General features: G+C 24.5%; 1 protein-coding gene across 1 annotated transcript; it reads right to left on the reverse strand.

Annotated features, from left to right (window-relative positions):
* Window positions 1-1,470: 1,470 nt before the first annotated feature.
* LOC145829315 (MOB-like protein phocein) lies at window positions 1,471-22,592 on the reverse strand. Its single transcript, XM_082937116.1, has 8 exons — window positions 22,484-22,592; window positions 16,707-16,870; window positions 10,228-10,437; window positions 7,258-7,369; window positions 6,050-6,199; window positions 5,383-5,448; window positions 4,847-5,024; window positions 1,471-2,057 (listed from the first exon to the last, which is right to left on the reverse strand). The coding sequence occupies exons 1-8, from the start codon at window positions 22,565-22,567 to the stop codon at window positions 1,888-1,890; spliced, it is 1,134 nt and encodes a 377-aa protein (XP_082793242.1). The 5' UTR covers window positions 22,568-22,592; the 3' UTR covers window positions 1,471-1,887.
* Between the last annotated feature and the right edge of the window lie 767 nt (window positions 22,593-23,359).

Here is a 23,359-nt window from a genome sequence, read left to right on the forward strand (position 1 = left end):
AGAAACAATAGTGTTAGAGTTTTATGTTTTTTAAAAATAAACGTTTACGAGTTCTATGTTTTGAAAATAAAAACTTTACATGTGAAACATTTTATATGGAAATGATTAAAATTTTACAAAAAGTTCCTGTAATAGTTTTTGATGAACAAAAACAGTTGATTTTAGTTTAGCAAGATAGTAGTTTATTTGCTAAAGTTATAAAATACTAATAATAAATTAAACAATTATCAAATCAAATTTATTTAATTAATCTGACCAGAAAAGGAGTTTGAATAATTAACTGCTTTTAAAGACAGTTAGTTTAAAAAAAAACTATCCAATACATTTTGAAATTTTTAGATTTGTTTACACTTAGCTATACTTTAAACTTAAAATAAGGTTGTTAATTGTAAATTCATTTGTATAAAAAATTGATGGTTTTAAATCAGGTTAAAGTTATACAAACTGTTACCTTCTTGACAACTTTTAGGTAAGTATTAACCAAGTCTATAAAAATAAGTTACAAATAAAAAAATTCAAAATTAATTCTCAAAAAAATTTCCTAAAAATTTAACATAAGGGTTGATCATACCAACTCGATCATCAGACTACAAGCCTTCGGTAGACTGAGACCGGTTTTGTCCACATTAGGACTCATCAGTCAGTCACAACCGAAGAACTTGCAGTCTTCAATCTACAAACGGTTTATACATGCAATCGTGATGCTACCAATACATTATTTTCGTTGACTATAAAAATGTATAAGTAAAAACACAAATAAAACCTATAATTTATATAACTTATTTCTTAAACAAATATATATATATTTACATTGTAAAATAAAGAAACCCATAATTTTAATTATTTATTGTGGGTGAATGTTAATTTATCGAAAACAGTTTTTAGCAGCCTTAAATTTGCTGTAAGTTTGAAAGACATAAAAAATAATTCGCACAAAAAATTAAAATGTTCGAAATAAAACAAATATAAAACAAGCTCACAGAGTATTTTCAGAACAAAAAAACTTACGCTCTAATTTAGCTTTCAATCTAGAATATAGTTTTTGAAAGTAATATACCAGTACTAGTATAAATTTCTCATTAAAGTCCATTTATAAAAACAACAGTTGAACAATGAATGAGGTAAAAAAAAATTACAATGTTCTGAAAATATTTTGGTATATTCAAAGAGAAAATAAATCTTAGATGTTGCTTAGAGCGCCAAATAAAAACAATTTAGAATGAAATACATAAATAGATTTTAGTTCTCCAACTTTTGAAAACTTTATGATAAACCATGTTGATTTTACAAACGAGAAACACAACGTTATACAGTAATAAGAAAATTTTTTACAATTTTTTGAGCAAAAAATTTAAAACAAAACTAGCTTTAACATAAAATAAAACTAAAATCGTTTTATAATAAATAGCTGAAAAAATTCTTCTCAAGAAAAATCAGTTCTTGTTAAGTTTAGTAAAAAAAGGTGTAAAAGTAAATTTAACATCTGGAATATTTATTTATCAAAATTCACAAATTGTTTCATAAAATTAAGTTTTATATTTTTTAAAAACTCAGCAATTTAAATGTGCAAAGCATGAACCTTCAAAACTACAGAAACTGAGTATACCAAAAAATCCCTTTAAAATTTTGGGGAAAAAACCAGTGATATTATGATAAAAACAGAATATTAAAAAAAATGCTTATAACAATTGACCATGTAAATGCTTAAATTTTACACAACCTTTTGTAGAACCCAACAACAGAAAATGAAAACATATTTTTTCGACACTCAACATAAGCTCTTGTCAAAAACAAAAAAAAAAACTTTCGATTTTTACTTATTCTTACACAGAATTCATCACAAAACGTTCTGACAAATAAATATTCTGATCTGGAAAATTCTTACGTTCAACATTCACTCTCAGCGTTTTCGTCGATGTCCTCGATCTTCTGGTGGGTGGATTCGAAGTCTCCCGCCGACACCTCCAAACCGATTGTGTTTTCGTCGATCGAAGTCGACAGGTTGTCGGAATCACCCGATTCCCGGAGGGTCAGGTTGACGTCTTCATCGTAATTATCTGTTTGTTTGTTTGTTTATTTACTTTGTTTTAGTTAAAATAAATAAATATTTTGATTTATGTGTATAATGACTAATCAAGTTATACATAAATAAATAAAAAAAAAGTTTATTATCACCTATTTATTTGTTTTATCCAGTAAAATTTTTACAACATTTTTGATATCTTTTACAATATTAAAGTTTAATAAAAAGAAAGCCAATATATTATTTGATAAAATGTTTGTTTATTTATTTTATTTTGTTTTATGACGAAAACACAATATTAAACTGTTTTGTAGTGAAATTATTTTATTGCATGATTGGAAGAAATCATGATAACTTTAGAAAAGAACATAAAGTGCTTAACTATATTTTAGAAAACTTATTAAATTATTTAGTAATAATCATAATTATCTATTCAAATTTGAAAGTTTATTAATATTTTGGAACATTACAATATAAAGTGAAAATTGTTAGTGAGTTGAATATTTGAAGGTTATTTTTTATGTTGTCAACTTAAGTTGTTTTGTTGTTAAAACATGACCTTTGAATTTATAAATTGATATGAATAATGGCGGGCCTTTTTGTTTAAAATTAGAATTGTTTACAAATTAATGGTTAAATTTTTTTCATATTTTTTAATAACATTTACTATCATGTCATATCTAAATAAAGTATAAACATAATATTTTAACTTTTTAAATATTTAATCAAATATAAATATTATACCAAAGTTTTTTATTTATTTTTGTTTAAAAACTAGCTTAAAAAGGATTCAGTTCAAAATTAATTATCTGCTAGTTATAAACATTCTACCAATTGAAAGTTATTTATAAAATAAGTATCAAAATGAGGATATACATCTGATTAAAAAAACCTTGGAATACTTAAAACTTTTAATTATTCTTTTTATTTAATATGCTTTGTCATCAAAAAAACGATGATAGACTTTTTTTATTGCTTGCATTGCATACATACCTTATTTTCATTTAAAAATCTCAATTTTATGACAAAACTTAGAACAGATACATAGACTAAAATATAAAACATTAACAACATTAGAGTTTAAGGTAATGCGTCAATTTTTAATAAACAAATACCAAAAAAAAACTTTGATGCATCAATAAATATTTAATAAATATGTAAAAAAAAATACAAACAACTATCAAAATCTTTTTATAAATTATTTATGATAAAATACAAAAATTTCATAACAAAGTTATGAATTTTTTTTTTCAAAAATAAGTTTAATTTATTTTTATCACACCAGTCACATGGTATATATTGCGTTGATAAAAAACAACACCTCACTGAACAAACACGTCAGTATAAAGTTATAAATAAACTTCCTCTGCTGTTTTTGCTCAGCATAAAACTGAAGGCGTTGCGTCAAAAAAAACTTTAAATGCAACAATAAATAATAAAGTGGTTTGTTTTAAAAACTAACTCAATTTTTTAGTCAAAATGAGCTGCTTAGTTTAAATAGGTGGTTTAGAAAAACTAAAGTAACTTTTATGGTAAAACGCTACTTTGGTACATACTTTAACTTTTTTAAAGCAGCTGTTTTCTATAGCCTATTTTTTCTATTGTGCCTAGTTTTGAATCGTTTTTTTTTACCACAATTTTAGTTTCAATCGAACTCTTTTCCTCTGAACTATCATTTTCTACTGTGGTTACATATATATAATATCATATAAGCTATTTTTTACTGTGCTTTTATATTTTAGCTTAATTCAATTTTCAAACTAACTTTTTTCATCTACACTGTTTTCTTTTACTACTGCATTGTTTTCTGCATCTACTCTACTGTTTTCTGTAAATTAATTTTTATGATAAAACTTTTGTTTTGGTCTTTTATCTTATTTTTAGCAAATAATTTATATTAAAGAAAATTTTGCAACCAAGCTTATATTTAAGTTTTCTGTTAACTTTAACATTTGTTTCAAACAAACTTTTTTCTGTATCTACTTTATTTTCTTTTTCTACTGCACTGTTTGTATCTAATCTGCATATTTTCTTGACAAATTTGAAAAAATCACTGCTTTTAAACAAACTACTTTCTGTTTTTACTTCTTCTTTAGCTGTTACTTCTGTTCATTGTTGGCTTTTTTAGTTAAACTATTTAAAACTTTCTTTAATTTACTTATTTAGTTCATAAAACTAACTGATACTGTTGTACTAGTGAAAAACAAGTTCTGCTATTTTTTGTGACCTAAATGTAGTTATTTCATAATGTTTAATTGTATAGAACTTTCATTATTATACCAGGGTTTCCCAAAGTGAATATAATGTAAGTAGTAAAGGGGCCACAGGAGGACATGAGATCATAATTTGAAACCGACATTAAATTTTCTGGAGTGGATGATGAAGAGAAAAAAAAAGAAGGTTTTAGGCGTTTTTAATGGTAGTTTTTAAAAAAATCTTGTTGGAGGGGGTAATAGCTATTTCTATTTCTTCAAAGGGAGCCTCATGAAAAAAGTTGGGTAAACCCTGGTATACACAATTGAAATTCAAAGTCTCTGTTTATATCTGTTTTATAAATAATGCCTCAAGTACTGAGAACTGTTAATAATGAAACACAGCTATATAAATATATTTACAAATTGAAGTTTTGAAACCATATTTACACTTATAAGTTAATATATTTTATTCATTTATTGTAAAAAAGTAAATAATTAACCACTAAAAACAATAGTACTAAATTCAATATAAACCCTATTCAACTAATGTTTTATAATTGTTATTATTGTAGTTAGGAATTAATAAAACTAACAACAATAGTAATAATGTTAATAAAAAATAAAAAACCTTGCTCGACTAATGTCTCATCATTGTTGTTATTGTAGTTAGGAATCACACTCTTCCTACCAGGTTTCAGGGTGGCAAATGTGTCTGCTGAAGTAGGACTGAAGTCGAAATCTGAAGCTTCTTCAAAACCGTCACCTTCCGATTCCATCTCCTGAAGGAAATCGAAATCCGTCGTTACCTGTTAGCAAATATATTAATTTGTTTACTATAATGCTTTTTTTTTATGTTTGTCCCCATCTGTAGTAACAAGTTGTTATGATACAGGGAATTTATTTAAGATAAAAAGTCTAGTTTTTTTCTATTTTATATATTTTTCATTATTTTTTTTTGTAAATAGCAACGCATTAAAGTTTATTGTACCCAGTTAAATTCAAAAATATAAAAACTGTATATAAAACTTGTTGCTCTGATACTTAATTAATTTTATATAAAAAATTAGGAATAAAACAATCAACAGAACTTTAAATGATATTCAAATAAAAATAAGTTCTGTAAACTATTTAATAAAAACAATTTAAAATAAATAAATCAAGTACCTCATCAATACCATTGTCATCATCTTCACCAATAAGTTCAGACGGGAGGTTCAGTATGTTGGCAACCTGTTGTAAAAAGTATTTATATAAAAAAAGAATTTTATTAAAAAAAGCAATTTTTTCAGACATTGAAAAAATATTAAAAAAAAAAAAGAATCAATAAACATAAAAATAATAAGCTCTGTGGGTATGTCTAATATACTTTACAAAATGTCTAAATCCCTAAACTAAAATTGATGTAAAATGTTGTTAAACTAATAATAAGGTGTTTTTAATTGAAAACTCTTAAACCACATTTTAATTACATTTTCTATTACTATTATAGTTTAATATCATCAGGGTTGTCACTTGTTTTTTTCCAAATTTTTTCCAGGTTTTCCAAATTTCTTCCAGGTTTTAAAAGTACAAATTTTTGGGTCTATATTTAGTTTAAAGATAAGTTTAAGGTAAGAAACTGAGTTAAATAGTATAAAAACATTGAAAAGATACTCTAAAGCTATTTTAAATGCGTTTTTTATCAAAATTTTTTTGATGATGACAAAAATTTTCTGTTTATATGATAGATTTTTAGAGTCAAATCGAAATTTTACGACTTAACATGTTAAAAATTCCTATTTTTTTCAGGTTTTTCCAGGTAAAGTGGCAACTCTGAATCATCTACACAAACCTTATCCTGAGTGCTGTTGTTGTTGTTTATAAACTGTGTGAGCTGGGGCTTGTCCTCACTTTCGAATATGGGCACAATCAGGTTCTGTGACGTCATAAGGTTGTAGCGGGTGACGAAACGAGTGAAGCGTCTGCACAGGTACGTCTCGTTCTGTTATAAAAATAGTATTAATAAAATAGACAAAATATTAATATGAGGTTTGTCTTGTTCTTAAGTAAATATTTAACAAAAATAAATGAGAAAACTATTTTGTTTGTAAAAATGCTTTTTGGTACTTGAGTGTTTATATATGATACAATCAATGTTTGAGCTTGTAGGTTGAAAACTTTACAGTCGACATATCAATAGGATTAAAGGTTAAAGTATTTAGAGAATGATGTTAATTGTATTAACTTTATGGTGAGTTATATTTCCAAAATAAAGAGCTCAACTAGAAAGAAGCGAATAAGCATTAATTAGACAATTTCAGATTGAGAGTTTTATTCAACACGATGCTTCATGCAAACGCAATGATCACGATTAAAAACTCCATAAAGTAAGACAGACAAAGCTATATATACTTAGATTTTAGAATATAAGACAAAACTATATATACTGCTATATTAGAATGCTATTATAAATATTAAGATATCAAATATTTATATAAGAAATATTTATGTTCCATTATAATAGAGAGACTAAAATACAGAGGTAAAAGTATATTAAGTAGAATAAAATTACATAATTGCTCCCAAATTCTTATTTAAAATAGTATAACCATAATAAAAACTGCTTGACTTTACTTAACATTTTATGTTTTATGGTATTAGTAACTTTTTTATAAAGCTTAACATTTAAATATACTTCAGGTAGAACAAAATGCAAGTATGCGTGTGTAAAAAAAATTACAATTTAAATTAATAACTACTAAAATGAATAATTATATAAATAAAATAAAATGATAAAACAACAAATACAAACTACATCTTGGTTAAATACATCTCTATATGATGCTAATAGGCGTGTGAAAAAATATAAAAATCATTTACAGACATACATTGTAAAACTTAATTAAAGTATACAATAAAAAATGAATATCAATACTAATAAATACAAACTTCAGCCTGGTCAAATATATCTCTATGATGCCAGTATGCGTGTGAGAGTATGTGATAACAATTAAAACAATACATAGTAAAAATAACTTAAATATAACTAATAATATAAACTTCAGCTTGGTCGAATATTTCTCTATGGTGCCAGTATGCGTGTGAAAATATCCTGTAAACTCTTCTGCAGACACTTCCCAATTTGCTTATCGATGACTCTTTTATTGACACTCTGTTGTAAGTCGTTTATAAAAATAATCATGTAATATAAAATAAAAATATAATAATTCTATATCAAAAAATGTCTAGTTTTGAGTAAAATAACATCCAAAATTTTTTCTTTTAAAAACTTTAAAAAATGAATAAAAACGTCAACGATTATAATTATTTAATGGGTTTTAAAAATCTAAGCTTATCAAACATGAATAAAACATTTAGTTCACTACCAGCTTAACCTTTTCAAAAGTGAACAGGAAGTAAAGGATAATTTAAACTTTGTAGAGATTAAAGCGCCTTTCTATTATAATAAGAAGAATTATCGTGAATGTAAAGGTTATACTAAAGCTTACTTAGGCTTTGTATATGTACTTAATATACTAAGCTTATTTAGGTTTAAAATTTATACAGAAGTTAAGTACACTTGGATACTTTTTGAATTTGAAATCTAAAACTTTATTAAAATAAAGTTTAATAACAAAAAAGCAAGTGTTCATACAACTTCTAGCATTTATTTGCTTTGTACAAAACAGTATTAAGCTTATTTAAGTTTGAAATTTATATAAAAGTTTAGTATATTCAGAGAATTTTTGAACTTGAAATATTAAAATACATTTAAATAATAAATAAGCAAGTGCTTTTAGAATTTCTAGCAACTATATAATTTTTACAGACATTTCCAGCATTGCAAAGCTTACCTACAAGTAAAAAAGTTAAAACTATTTAACTCAAATTAATTTTTTTTAATGTTTTTTTTTGCTTTGTAAAAAGCTCTGGCCTGGAAAATAACTTAGAAATTTAAGTTTTATCACAAAAATCTGCGCTATGTTCACTACACATAAACATTTGTTTACAGATAATCAACCTGCTAGGGAATTGTTTGTTGCTGTTGAGCAGTTGATTAACAAAAAACAATAATACTACCTAACATGTCAGAATACTGCTTAGTTTTGAATATATGAGTGTATTTCACCTTAATATTTAAAACTTAAATTGGCAGCATTTAGTGTTTCAAAATAAAGTTAAAAAACACAACAGAAAGCATTATCTGTTTTTGAAAACGGAAAAATTAAGTGCCTAAATATTTACTAATTATTTTTTTAGTAAATTTTGTTATCGTATGCATTATAATAGAAACTAAATGGTAGATTTTTTGTTCTGCTAGGGAAGTACTTGTTTCTGTTAATTAGTTGTTAAAATAGTTGAAAATAACAAACTCAAAAATTAAAGATTTTTTTAATGCTTTTTTGCTGTATAAAAAGCACAGACCTGGAAAGTAACTTTAAGTTCAAGTTTTAGTTTTAAAACTACGCGTGTATATCATAGATAATTATTTTTCTACGTTATAAAATCAAACCTGCTTGGGAAGTACTTGTTAATGTTCAGCAGACTAAATATAAGAAGTAAGGCTCAAAGCATAATTTTTACATAAATGCACACCAGAATGAATACTTAACAATAAACAAGCAGTACAAATAGCTATGTTTTTTTATAAAAAATTTACATTTACCAAAACACAAACAAAAAAATTGGCAGCAGTCACTGTTTCAAAGTAAAACTAAAAACTAAACAAAAATACAATCCTTTGATTTAAATAGAGAATTGAAATGAAACATTAAAGTATTATTACTATTTTTAGTCTCACCTGCTCGGGAAATACTTGTTGCTGTTCAACAGACTCGCAGCAACAATTAATTCTCTTAGCAGGTTCGATATAAAATATAACAATTTCTTTGCAAGTATAACTTAATGATAAAAAATATTAGTTGAAATTTTACTACTTATAATTAGAACCTTAGCTTGAACATTAACTATATAGTTACCCACCTGCTCGGTAAGTACTTGTTGCTGTTCAGCATTCTCCCAAAAGTAAAGTACTATTTAAGTAGTAAAGGGTATTTTACAAAGAAAAACTGGTTATAAAAGTTTTAGATAAATATATTTTCTTTATTGTTTAAATAGTAAACATTTAAGGGCATAGGGGGGGGTAAACACCCTTTTTTGGTTTTTGATCTTATTTTATATAGTTTTTACTAAGCTACAAGATGCTTTTTACAGATTTTAAAAATTCAAAATAATTTTTGAGATATAGCCGGTTAAAGTCGGAGGCAACAATAGGTTCCTTATGGGAGGCGCAAACTAAAACGGCAAATAACTAGAAATCACTAAAAATCTATCTCCTCCTACGTTTTTTGAGATAACTGCCTCAAATTTTCAGGAAATGTTCCTTGATATATTTAGAAAAATCTGTCGGAAGGAATTTTAAAAAAAATAAAAAATAAAAATTTTATATAAAAAATAAACAAAAAAAACAGTTTTTTTTTTTGTTTTTTTGTTATAAAATTTTTATTTTTTAATTTTTTTAAAATCTGTTCCGACAGAATTTTCTAAATACTGCAAGGAACATTTCCTGAAAATTTGAGGCAGTTATCTCAAAAAACGTAGGAGGAGATAGATTTTTAGTGATTTCTAGTTATTTGCCGTTTTAGTTTGCGCCTCCCATAAGGATCCTATTGTCGCCTCCGACTTTAACCGGCTATATCTCAAAAATTATTTTGAATTTTTTTAATCTGTAAAAAGCATCTTGTAGCTTAGTAAAAACTATATAAAATAAGATCAAAAACCAAAAAAGGGTGTTTACCCCCCCCTATGCCCTTAAAATACCAACCTGCTCGGGAATTACTTTTTGCTGTTCAATAGTGAGTTAATAAAACATAATAACTTGTTCAAATAAAGCTTTAAAAATAGAACATAAACTGACAGCATTTATTGTTTCAAATTAAAATTAAAACAAAAAAATCAGAAAGTATTATACACTGATTAAAATGGAAAATTGCATAGCTAAAATTAATACTAATATTTGTAGAAACAAACCTGCTCGGGAAGTACTTGTTGCTGTTAAGCAGTGATGCAGCGCCATCCAGCGTGTGCCGCGTGTAATCGATGGCGGGGCATTCCTGGGGGGTTTTGTGGGCGGCGCACAGGAACACCCACTGGTCGGTGGCAGTCATCTGCTCGCACGTGTGCGGGTGGCATTCCGACTGGAGGTAGGTGGCTAGAAGGTTCAACTCGAGGCAGAATTGTCTGAAAAATAATCATTTATGTCATTTTAACCTGATATGAAGCAATTAGTTTTTATGTTGCATCTAGTTGCTTATAAGTTCAACATTAGGCAGATTTGTCTGCAAATTTTTATTTAATTTTCTTAATTTAATTTGCTCGCACGTGTGCGGGTGGCATTCCGACTGGAGGTAGGTGGCTAGAAGGTTCAGTTCCAAGCAGAATTGTCTGTTGAATTTTAATTATATTTTATGTATATGATGTATAAGTAATTTGGTTTGTAAATATTTTGCTAAAGTTTCAAACCAAAGCCGAACTTCTGCAAAATTAATCAAGTATGTAAACTGTGTGTTTCAGTGCATTAGATAATAAAGTAGAGTTTATCTTGTTTTGTGGTTTATTTTGGTTGTTATAATTATACAATAATTAATATTAATTATATAATAGTATAAAAATATTTAATTATTTTTGTTATTAATTTAACAATATGTTGATAAAAGGGCATTCAGTAGATGGTAAGTAGGTTTAAATCAAGGCAGAATTAATTGTTTATTATTGTCTCTTTCAAGTAATTAATTGAGAATAACTGGTTATCTTAAGGTATCATATTTAATTTGATCCACAAGCGGAATACCCTGTTATGTAGGTTGCTTTTTTTAATTTTATTTAGTTTTATAAATTATAATATTAATTCAAACATTCGCATATATATAAGGGTAACATTCTTATTGTAAATAAGCATCAAGAATGTTCATCTCCAAACCAACTAATTTACAAAAAAAAATTGTTATAAATGATCAATGGATATAAACATTTTATCATAGCATGGGTAAACTTTTCTTTTAGTTTTTAAAAGGTAAAGCAAAATTGATATAAGTATATACATACCAACTTACCTATCCAAATAAACTGTATAGATTTTAAAATATAATCATTTTCACATTTGGATTAAAGACATGTTTAGAACTATTAAATAAGTTGATCACAACTAAAAAAAAACAAAGTTTCATAAGTATTTTAAGAACTGGTTAGAATTGGTTTTAATTAAAAAAATTAAGTTTCCATATGTATTACGGAAAACTGTCAAGTATACAAAACAAACGTTTACCTAATGTAAATAGACTTCACAAACTTGTTCGAGCACATCAGCAAAAATACACGAAAACAAACATACAATGAATAACATTAAAAAAAGCAAACAAAAATTCAAGTACAAGTTTGTCATGTGTACGTAATGTTATATTTACATTTCCAAGTTCTTAGTCACTTGAATAAAACTGTTTTCTGTATTCACTTCATTTTCTATACAACTGCAAAAAACTGCTTTGTTCATTTTAATTTTTTAACTTTTACTTTATTTCAGGTTAGAAAAAGTATTTATTAGTAATAAAAAAAAGTTTTTAAATTGGCAAAAACCAGGGTGGTCAATAATTTTTGGCAAATTTTCCCCACGTTTTTGAAAGTACAGATTTTATGTTTTATATTTAGTTTAAAACTAAGTTTAAGATAAAAACTGTTTTAAATAATTAGTATAAAGATACTGTAAACCTACTTAAAATTGTTTTCAAATAAAAAAATTTGATAATGACAAATTTTATTATCTAAATGATAGATTTTTTGTGCCAAATTGAAACTTTAAGATGTAAAAATTGCTTAAAACTCCAGGTTTTTAAGGATTTTAATTCAAAACTCCAAGTATTACCTGTTTATGTCAAAAATAAAGATGAAAAAAACACATAACGAATTTCAAAGTTTGGTTCTATATATAATTAAATAAATATCATTATAAAAACCGTTTTAAAACATACTTAACAAAAACTAATTCTTTACAGTTTTTTATTTATTTTAATTGAAGTTAAAAAAAAGTTTAATTTTAAACTAAAACAAAATCTAAGTAGTCTAAATACGTTTAATTTGAGATAATTAATTTAACTTATAAAACTAAACTATTTTATAATCAGTATTATACAGATATTATTTTAATACTATAATTTATCTATAGCGTATGTATATAAAACTATCTTATATTTATTCTAAACTATTTAAAAAAAGTTAAAAATTTTTATTTTTACGTCATATTTAACTATGTTGTACTTATTAATCACTAGAATTAATAACATTAATTAACTTTACAATGAACTTGAATATAAAAATTTCAATAATTTTTTAACAAATTTTATAAACCAGGAAAAAAATTACAAAAACAAAAATACCTGTTTAAAGTAAAGTTGTTTCTATAAATTGTGTTTTAAACTAACAAATAAGTTTGGTTGAACAGCTTAAAAATTAAATTGCATTGAAAAGACACTGAAAATACATTTCTTTATACTAGTAAAACTTTTAAAAGTTTATTTTTGAGGAAAAAACTATTATATAAATTTAAAAGGAACAATAGCAGATCAATAAATAAGGTCTTTAAAGAAAAAAAGTTTAAATACGTAATAGAAAAGTTTCATTTACATAAGTCTTTCATGAATAATGCAAGTATTTTTCATAATCTACCATTTGAACACAACAGTGGGATTTAATGCCACTTTCTCAACAAAAAATCCATGTTAAGCTGTTTTGAAAAACTTCGTTGGTTATTGGTTGTCTAATTTGTATTGATATTTATTTTGCAAATATACTTGTTTTTGATTTTTGCGTAAATTCTTTTTGAACAAAGTTAAAAGAACTTAAACATAGAGGGTTTATTGTTTTTAGTTTTACTTTGCACATTTAACCACTCTATACAACACTCATAAATACACAAAGAAGTTTTTTTTTTCAGATTAACTTTTATAAAACAATTTAATAATAAAAACAATACAAGAATTTTAATTTAAGAAATATAATAATAATATTATAAAATTGTTCAACCAACTTGTGTACAACAAGGCAAACGGACAACATTCAAACAAAAGAAAATAAAGGTCAACTTTTTTAAATATGTCTTGACTTTCTTTGTAGTGTTATTATGAAAACATAACTTATTTTCTACCGGATTTTATAACAACAAAGTTGTCACAAAAAACTTGCAATGGTAAAAGCTAAAACTTTTCTGCAACCATTGTTGAAATATTCCTATGAAAACACAATAATCAGCTAACAAAACACAAAGCTACTACCAGGCGTATGACGTAACAAAGGTTGAATTTAGATGGAAAAATAAACTCATTTAATAAATTCAGGAAAGAAGTATAAATTATTAAAATATTATTAATGATGATGTCAACTAAGATGTCTAAATGAAACATGTTTGTCAGTAAAAAATATAGCTGTCATTAATAATATAAAAACTTTAAATCCTGGTAAACCAAAAGCATCGGTAAAAGGTCGCAGCACAGCAAAATAAAATCTTGACAAGTATAAATATTAACAACAATCCGAAACATTCCGCGCAATAAACTATGACATCACAATCGCACGAGGCGTGTGAACCTGATATAAATAGCATTGTGACGTAAGAATTCCAATCTAATACAACGGTTGTGTTGTGTGGTATATAGTGGTATTTGTGGTTAAGAATTCCAAGTTTAATGTCATTAGAGGCTACATATGAAATGATTAAATGAAACTGACTGATTATTTCTCAAGTTTTATTTGAGCTTGTATCTAGATTTTGCTTAATTTTAAACCAAAAAAAAAATTTATAAAGTAGTACTTTGTTGCGGGTATATAGTATGTATGTTGCATTGCGGTAAAAATTTCAAGTTTAATGTCATTAGAGGGTGCATTTGTTACATATGAAATGATTAAATAAAATGTTTGATTGTTTTATGAACTTTATTTTAGGTTATATCTAGATTTTGCTTTATTTTAAATCAAACAACATTTTAAAAAGTAGTACTTTGTTGCGGGTATATAGTATTTATGTTGTATTGCGGTAAAAATTCCAAGTTTAATGTCATTAGAGGGTGCATTTGTTATATATGAAATGATTAAATAAAACTGCTTGATTATTTCTTAAACTTTATTTTAGGTTATATCTAGATTTTGCTTCATTTTTAATCAAAAATAAAACTTCAAAAAGTAGCATTTTGTTGCAGGTATATATGAGGTTGACGTCATTAGAGGTTGCATCTGGTGCAGATGAAAAGATTAAATGAAGCTGTTTGATTATTTCTTATACTTTTTTTTAAACTTTATATATACCTTTTGCTTTATTTTAAATCAAAAAAAAAAAAACTCAAAAAAATAGTATTGTGTTGTGTGGTATATAGTATATGGTGTTGCGGCTGAAAATTCCAAGTTTAATGTCATTAGAGGTTGGATCTGGTGTTTCTTAAGTTACAAATTAAAGTTTCTGGATGAAATGAAACTGCTTTTTTAATGTTTCTTATACATTAACACTAAAAGTGTCTTTGATGATTATGAATATTTTGTTTAACTTTGCTTTAAATTTGTTTTAGTTTTAAAAAAAAAAATTTTGTTTCAATTGATATAAATAAAATAATAAAATAAACAATGAAATAAAAGTAAATAATAAGAAAAGCAGTAATGTTAACATAATAAAAACAAAGTATTATGACTTTACAATTAAACTTTTACAATTTACACTCATAAAAAACTGAAAGAAATAAAGTTGAATCTCATGATAGAATACTTTAAATTTAGGTTGAAAAATTTAAAAACAATAAAAATTTGATATGGTCAAAACGAAATTCAAGTTTCACTCATAGACTATAATTAATAAAACTACTTACACTTTATGATTTGATAGATTTTCTTTTTTAGAATAATTTCATATTTAAATAGTCTACTATACTATATTATATTTATTCTTGAGATAATATTATTAAATGATCCATTTTATACTACTTTTAACTCTTTTTTTATTATTTTTATATCCTAAACTTTTTTGTTTTATCATATACATTGATTTCATTGTAAGTATCAATAAAAAAAAACTGCCAATACAAAATTTCTAAAACCAAACTTTTTAAAAGCTTAAATAAAAAGTTGCTTAAAAGCTTTTAAAATTAAAATCAAAAAAGTTCCAATATAATTAAGCGTACCATATACACCAAATGAAATATTCATTAAGTTCCTTATCTCATAAAATCTGAGACTAATTAATTAAAACAGTAATTAAACTATAAGGGCGTAGAATTTAATTACGGTGAAACATTGATCTGAAACTTTCCAGACACTGGTACAAAAATTTTGATAAAAAATGTTGAAATTTTATTGGCAAAAAAATGTGGTTTTGAGAAATGTTTAAATAAACTTTTGTATGGGAAACGCTTCGGTTCAATAAAGTTTATAAAGCATGTGATTTGTGTTTGCCATTTGCAAGTATTTAAATGAATTCGTAATCTGTTCTGCTTACCAACAATGTATAAATAATCAATGATTTAGATATAAATATTAAGCATTTAATTTCTATTAAATAAGAAAAAAACAATTTATCTATACTTCCGAGTAAGCTTATAGCTGTTAATAACAAAACATAATTTTGGTAGAAATATTAATAAGTGTAGATTTAAAGTAGAAAAAAAAGTTCTTATTTTACAAATAACTTAATATTTTTTTTAAGGTTTAAAAAATAAAACCTTTTTGTAAATAAACTATAGTAAATTATAACCAACTATAAAATGAGAAAAAAATATTTAAAACTAGAAGTTGAGAATACAGCTTTAAACTTGCAATAAAAATAAACAATTGGTTTCTTAATTATTTCAAGTACGTTTTAAGTATTGTCATTTTTGACCAACCTTGAATTCTTTAAAAAACTAATTTAATAACAATTACGGTTGTTATGTTTGAAAGTTCTATAAAACATTAATTTAAAGTTAGTAAATAAACGTTCATAAATTTTTTAAATGAAGAATTTTTCATGGCTTAATAATGAACTTAAAAATGATATTGGGCTAAAAATAAAAAATAAACCCTAAATTACACTCAAATGATAAAAAATGTAGTGAAAACAATTTGTTTATAAACAATTTTTAAAAATTATTAGGTTAGCTTAATACCAAACATAAAACTTTTCCCAAACTAATTTCAGATTTCTCACACTCTTAATGTCAAAATGTAGTTAAAATTCATATAATTTGATAATTTTAATTTAAAAAACAAATATGCATACACTGATAAAAATTAATTTTAAATTATTAAAACAAAACTTATAAAGTACAAATTATCCTCACCTTAACTGTTCATACTTCCACACTTTGAAATAAAAATTTAAGGAGAGAAAAGAAAACAATTCAAAATAATATACAAACCTTTATAAAATTATATTAAGTAAAAAAAATAATTTTGAAAATTTAACTAAAATCAATAATTATACAAGTATAAATTATCCTCACCTCAACTGTTCATACTTCCACACGGCTTCGTCCTGACCTGGCGGCATCTTCAGTATGTTCTCGTAATCCTTGTAATCCTTCCTTATCTGCTGCTGTATGTACTGCTGAACCGCCAGTGTGGATTCCATCTCCTCAAGTGGTTGTGGTGGCCATTTGTAGAAGTCCTGAGTTTATAATATAATGTTTACTATAATTTGTACACTTATATTAGGATATTTTTAATAACTTATTATTTTATTGAAAAGTAATGTATTAATTATTTAACAAAGTAATTGCGGCTGACATTTGTAGAAGTCTGTGTGACAATATTTGTTGAAAAATTAGTCAGTTTAAATTAATTATTTTTAGATTTCAAAAAAATCATACTGGCTTGTACATGTGGATGTTTGATAAATAACTGTTTGTACTCAAAACGAAGGATATTTTGTAGAAGTCATGTTGTGTGAAATTAATATTTTAAATAAAACTTAAAGATTATACTGGTCATTTGTAGAAGTCTTTTGTGAAAAATAGTTTGTTACGTAGAACTGATGTTTTATAGAAAACCAGTTGCACAGTTCTAATCTTACGGAGTTGTGTACTAAATATTCAAAACTCTGATACAATGGAAATAATTGAAAAATATAACAAAAGAGTAAAATTGTTTTTTTTGAACTCTGAAAAGAAATAATATACTTAAAAGTAAATACAGTGTGTTTAAACAACTTTTATATAAATACTCTTACAACTTTTTAAAAGCATTACAGAAAATTGAGTTTTAAGATTTTAGTTTTATTTGTGGGCTAACTATTTTTAACTTAAATATGAACCATACTGTTACATTAGAGTATTTTTGTATATAAAACAATTAAATTTTAAAAATAATGATATATAACAATTCAACTATCTAATATTTTTAATCAAATGAAAACAATAATTTTTAAATTTAAAGTAATAGTTTTCAAAATCATTATTTTTAAATATAAAATTATCGCTTATGTTAATGCAGTAAATTCTGACTGAAGTGTTTTATTTTAGTTAAAAAAATACTTAATCAATTTATATAATAACAAAAATGTAGTTCAAGTGTTGAATTACTCCCTTTCTGTTTGCATTAGAACACTTTAATGTATAAAAACATAGAAGCGCAACTAAAGAGAAATTTGAACGCGTATGCTTACATACAAATTTCTATGAATTTTCAAGCATAATCAATAAAGTATATTCTTTAGCTTGTTGGTATTTGAAACAATTAAATATATAAAACGTGCTTTAAAATTTAACTTTATTTGGTTCTAGCATTAAACAGCTATAAAAACAATGCAAACTAAAAAGCTCAGGAGAAGCAAATATATATATGAGATAATTATCAATTAATGATTTTTTTAATTTATACTTAATAAAACGTACATACATCATTTTAAAAATTAATCAGTAAAACAAAGTCAAAAGAAACTTATTGATTAATGCAATAGCAGTTTCAAAACAAAGTTAATTCTTATCTTGTACAAACATTACAGATGTCACGAGCGAAATTTAAACCAGAATTTATTTGCAATCCGTGCATTAAAAGCAGCCAATTGAGTAATCAATAAGAATACGGTTTCACCTTAGAAAATTAGACAGATTTAAAATTAACGGAGATAAGAAAACTTACAAGAATTTAAAGAGATTACATAGATTATAATATTTACACAAATTACAGAGCTTACACAAGTTGTAAAAAAAACACATGTTTTAAAATTATAAAGTTAACAGATAAAAAACAGATTACAAAACTTACAAAAATTTACAGAGATTACACAATTTACACGCTACTAATTCAATGATACAATTTCGAACTGCGCTTTTAATTTTTTTCCTGGTTTTAAAAGTCTAGACGTTACCTATGGCTCAAATTGATTTATTCTCAATGTTATATGGTGATTGATTGTTACTTTTGAGAAAATTAAGCACGAGGTCTTGTTTGATTTGGTGTATCGATTTTAAGGGCAAAAAACAAACAGTTTGTTTAACTGTAAGCTCTTGGAACGGATTTTTTAATTTATTTATTGATTAAAGTTACAGTAAAAAAATTAGTTTTACTTTTTACTATTTTTTTTTAATTGAATAACTTTTAAATTCTTATGATCTTAATCAGTGTTACTTTTAAAAGCAAAAATGTAATGCTTTAAAAAAAAGTTTAAACAACAAAACAAACTGTTACTGAATTGTAAGTGAAAACAAAGATCTCAAAATTATTTGGTTTTCATGAAAAAGTTGAAAACAGTCTATAAATAAATCGAAATCAATTACTGTATGAGTCATACGAAATAATTGTAATGACGTTCAAAGAAAATAGCGGTCTGTTTTGTGTAAACAGTTTTTGTTGCGTTCGTAAACACCACTTGACTTTTCTTGAGAAAATATTGAAATATATAACAAATTGAAACTGAATGGTAAATGAAGTAAATGTTTTAAGATATTTGAACTAGTAAAATTATTTTAAAGTCAACATAAGTGATTGTGTAAACAGTTTTTGTTGCCTTCATAAAATGAACTACGCTTGAGAAATATATAAAACAAATTGAAACTGATTAAAAATGAAACATAAATGTTTTAATACATTTAAGTTTGTAAATTTATTCAAAATAACGTGTGGGTTTGTTATAATTACAATTGAACAGTTTTTGTTGAACTCATAAATACCACTAAATTTAAACTTAAAAAAAACTTTGTAGTGTATTACTAATTGAAACGGAATGACAAACAATATAAAAATGTTTTTACACATTTAAGCTTGTACATTTATCTAATATAATGTTCAAGTTTGTTGCAATTACATTTTCAGCTTTTGTTGAGTTCATAGATACCACTAAATTTCCATTCAGAAAAACTTTTAAAAAAGTTCAAAAATATAAATGAATGACAAATTAAATTAAGATGTTCTAAAACATTTAAGTTTAAACAATTAATAATAAAAACGTTTAGATTGCTTATTATAACCACTTTTGTTCAGTTTTTGAAATGTTCATATACACAACTTTACAGACTTACACTTGAGAAAAATGGATTGTGAAATATTTATGTTTTAAGACATTTAAGTTTGTGAAATCACTTAAAAACAACACTTACACAAGTAACTGAGGTTATAAATGACAAGTTAAAAATGCTTACATGAATATTTTATCTCGTTTCTTTAAAACTAAACTTACAGTGTTTTTAGTTGCATAATTGACATGCAAAACTCTACAAAGCTTTCAATAATGAATTGAACACTAAAACAAACATTGAACGAAATTGAGCAATACAAAAGTAAACATATAGCTTTTCTTATCAAATTAATATTTACGTCATAGTTTAAACCTAACAATAAATAATAATTTAAAACAAAATACTTTTATTTATGGCATAACCAAAACCTTATAAATAGAAAACAGCATATTTAATAATTTTGTTGTTTAAAAAAGAAGTCAGTGGGCGCCTTAAACTTAAAAATAAAATAAAACCAACAGTTTATTTAAAACTATAACCAGTTGAACTTAACATAACCAGCTAAACAAGTATTACCGAAATTTTATGTAAAATAAATTAAGTTTGTGGTTAAAATGTGATTAACTAAATAGATATCATCGCATAAATGCTGATATTAAGTGCTGATTAAGTGTACTCAAGTGCACAAATTGATGTTTAATCGTAGTTGTAAAAATTAATGAAAAATTTATTAAAAACATGAACAAATAATTTTGCAAGTTTAACTAAACTCACATAAAAAAACCCAAGAAACTCAAAACCCGGCTGTTTGTAAAAAACTGTTATTTTTCTGTTTATTCTTTAAATTGATTAGTTTTTTACTATTGATAAAAAATAAAAATCTTTTTTTTCATATTACTTAACTAAACACATTCAAAAAACACAAAGAGATTATGGATAATAATCTATATGCTAATAAAAACAGTTCAAACTTAAAATTCGGCTATATATAGAATACTTTACACAACTCAAGGCAAGAAAAGGCACTTGAAATAACAAAGATAAAATTCTCAAGTGCCGTAACTCACAATACTTTATGCAGCGCACAAGACGTAAAATCAATCTTATTGTGTCAAAGCTGATTTATATAAGCTTTTAAAACTGTAAAAAAAAAAATAAAGCACTATACTGTTTTCAAACAAAACTTAAAATTTATATGCTATAGATTTTTTTTGCATGAGTAAACATAAACTGAAAAACATGCTAAGGACAGAATTTTAACAAAAAACAGTTTCATTACAAAAACTTTTTTCAATTCATACAATATTCGTATACACACACAAAATTTAGCAAATTATGTCAAAGTTATTATATATATAGTTAGTTATAGGATAAAAATTTATTTTTATTCACTTTTAAATCAACGAAAACTAGACTACTTTACATTAACAAATTTAAAATACACAAAAAAAATTAACTTAAAATAATACATAAAGCAATTTAAAATTAAACATTTACTTTTTGAATTTAAACAAAGTGATAAACTATAATTTAATTAAAAACAAAACTAGTCAACATAAAAAAAAATTTATTTTAACAAAAATAGAATTGTGTATTTAATTAGTTTTTCTTTTAAATACAACTGTTTAACTTACGCAACTAAAATTTCTGTACATAAAAGTCAAAAAGACTATTAATAATATTTAAGGCCATAGGGGGGTTGTACAAGTTTTTTACAAGTTGATCTTTTTAATAAAGTTTTTACTAAGCTTCAAATTGCTTTTTATGGTTTCAAAAATTTCGAATTATTTTTTGAGATATGACAGGTCAAAGTCTCCCCGCATAACAGGTTCCCTATGAAGTTGGAAAAATAAATAGCAAAAAAGACTATTTCATTTAAAATCTATCTCCTCCTACATTCTTCAAGTAATCTTTTTCAAATTTTCATAGTCTAATCTTTATACAATAAAAAAAACGTTACTTTAACATTTAAAAATTTTAGTTAAGAACACTTTTTTTTGGAATTTTTTTTTTTTTATTATTTTTGTCATAATTTTTCTTAATTATTAAAATTCAAAAGTAATGCTGTTTACTTATAATATAAGGAACATTTCCTTAAATTTTGTAGAAGATTGCTTGAAAAATGAAGGAGGAGATAGATTTTTAGTGATTTTTAAAATTTACAAAATTTTGACTCCAAAAATTTGAGGTTACATTTGTATCGGAAACTTTTTACAAAAATTAAAACATCTCAAAAGTTAAATGATATTATAGAAATCTATTAAAACTGGCTTGTAGTTTGTACTTTAAGCTTTTATATAAAAGCCTTAGTAAATTTTTGTAAAAAAATGTTGGACCACCCCTATGCCCTTAACAAACTATATATTTAACATACTTTTGTAAACACTGAAACACTTTTTATAACTTGTAAATAATTTTTTTATATAAGCGTAATATATATATACTCACAAACTAGAAAATAACAAACTTTAGATTTAGTGCTAGGGGTTAGGATCTCATCACATGTTTCAAAAATAATAATAAAAACTTATTAAATATAAATTTTTCAAGAAAAATATTTCTCTCAATATATGATTTTTATTATCTTATACAATCTATAAACTTTGCTTTTTTCAATAAGCATATACTGAATATTTTTTACAAAAATGAATGTTACTTCTAAACTTTATAGTTAATGTGAAGCGTAATAACTTTTTATATGAAGCAAACAAGATAAAGACAAATAATAATTCACAAACCAAAAGGAAGATTTCAGAAACTTAAATAATACAATATTATTACAAAAAGCATATATTAAATAAAAAGAAACATCAAAATCTACTTACTTCAGATTTAGTTCCAGGGGGGTTGGACCTTGTCATTTGTTTTTGATTTTTGTTTGTGTTAGTCATTGCAAAGCTCCACACCATTACACAAATAACAATAAATTGCTTTAAATCTGTTAGAACAATAAATACTTTTTAAATAACTTACATTACATTATATCATGATTTAAAATTTAATAAACATGTGCTGCATATTTCCTTTTAGCATTATCAAACTCATAAAAAAATTAAAATAACTTGCTTTTAAATCTATGAAAACATTAAAAATTAGTTTAATAGTGTTTTGCTATAATTTACATTTAATTAAAAAAATACTGATTTCTAATTTACAAAAATTTTTTACTTGTGCAAAATTATATTTACTCTATTTGTATGTAGATCTTTTTCTTAATTACACATGAAACCCATAAAATTTTTCAAGTTTGATGGCAAGTTAATTATTTATTATGCAACTAAAAAATTATATGCTCACATAATATAAACTTTTCATATGTATATAATTCATAGTAGTGCATTTGTAATGTATTTTATTTCAAAGAATCATTAATTTTTTTATTAAAAAAAATATTGAGTTCTGTATGCTTATATTTTTAGCAACTTTTAAGGATTTACTTTGAAAACAAAATAAAAGAAATAAAATTACAAGAAAAAATAATGATTTTTAACTAAAAAGGGTTAAATTAAGCAAAAAAGAAAACATTTATTTATAAGATGTAAAAAAATCAACATGTTACAGTTTTTAAGTACATAAAATTATATGCAGCAGCTAATTTTTAACTGAGTTTTTTTTAAAGACACTTATTAAAAAATTCAATTCATAAATAACAATAAAAAAATTTTAAACTCAACTATTTATTTTTGATATCAAGAGTAGGA

This window comes from Thalia democratica, chromosome 1, assembly GCF_965202585.1.
Source record: "Thalia democratica chromosome 1, ktThaDemo2.hap1.1, whole genome shotgun sequence".
Lineage (NCBI taxonomy): Eukaryota > Metazoa > Chordata > Thaliacea > Salpida > Salpidae > Thalia > Thalia democratica.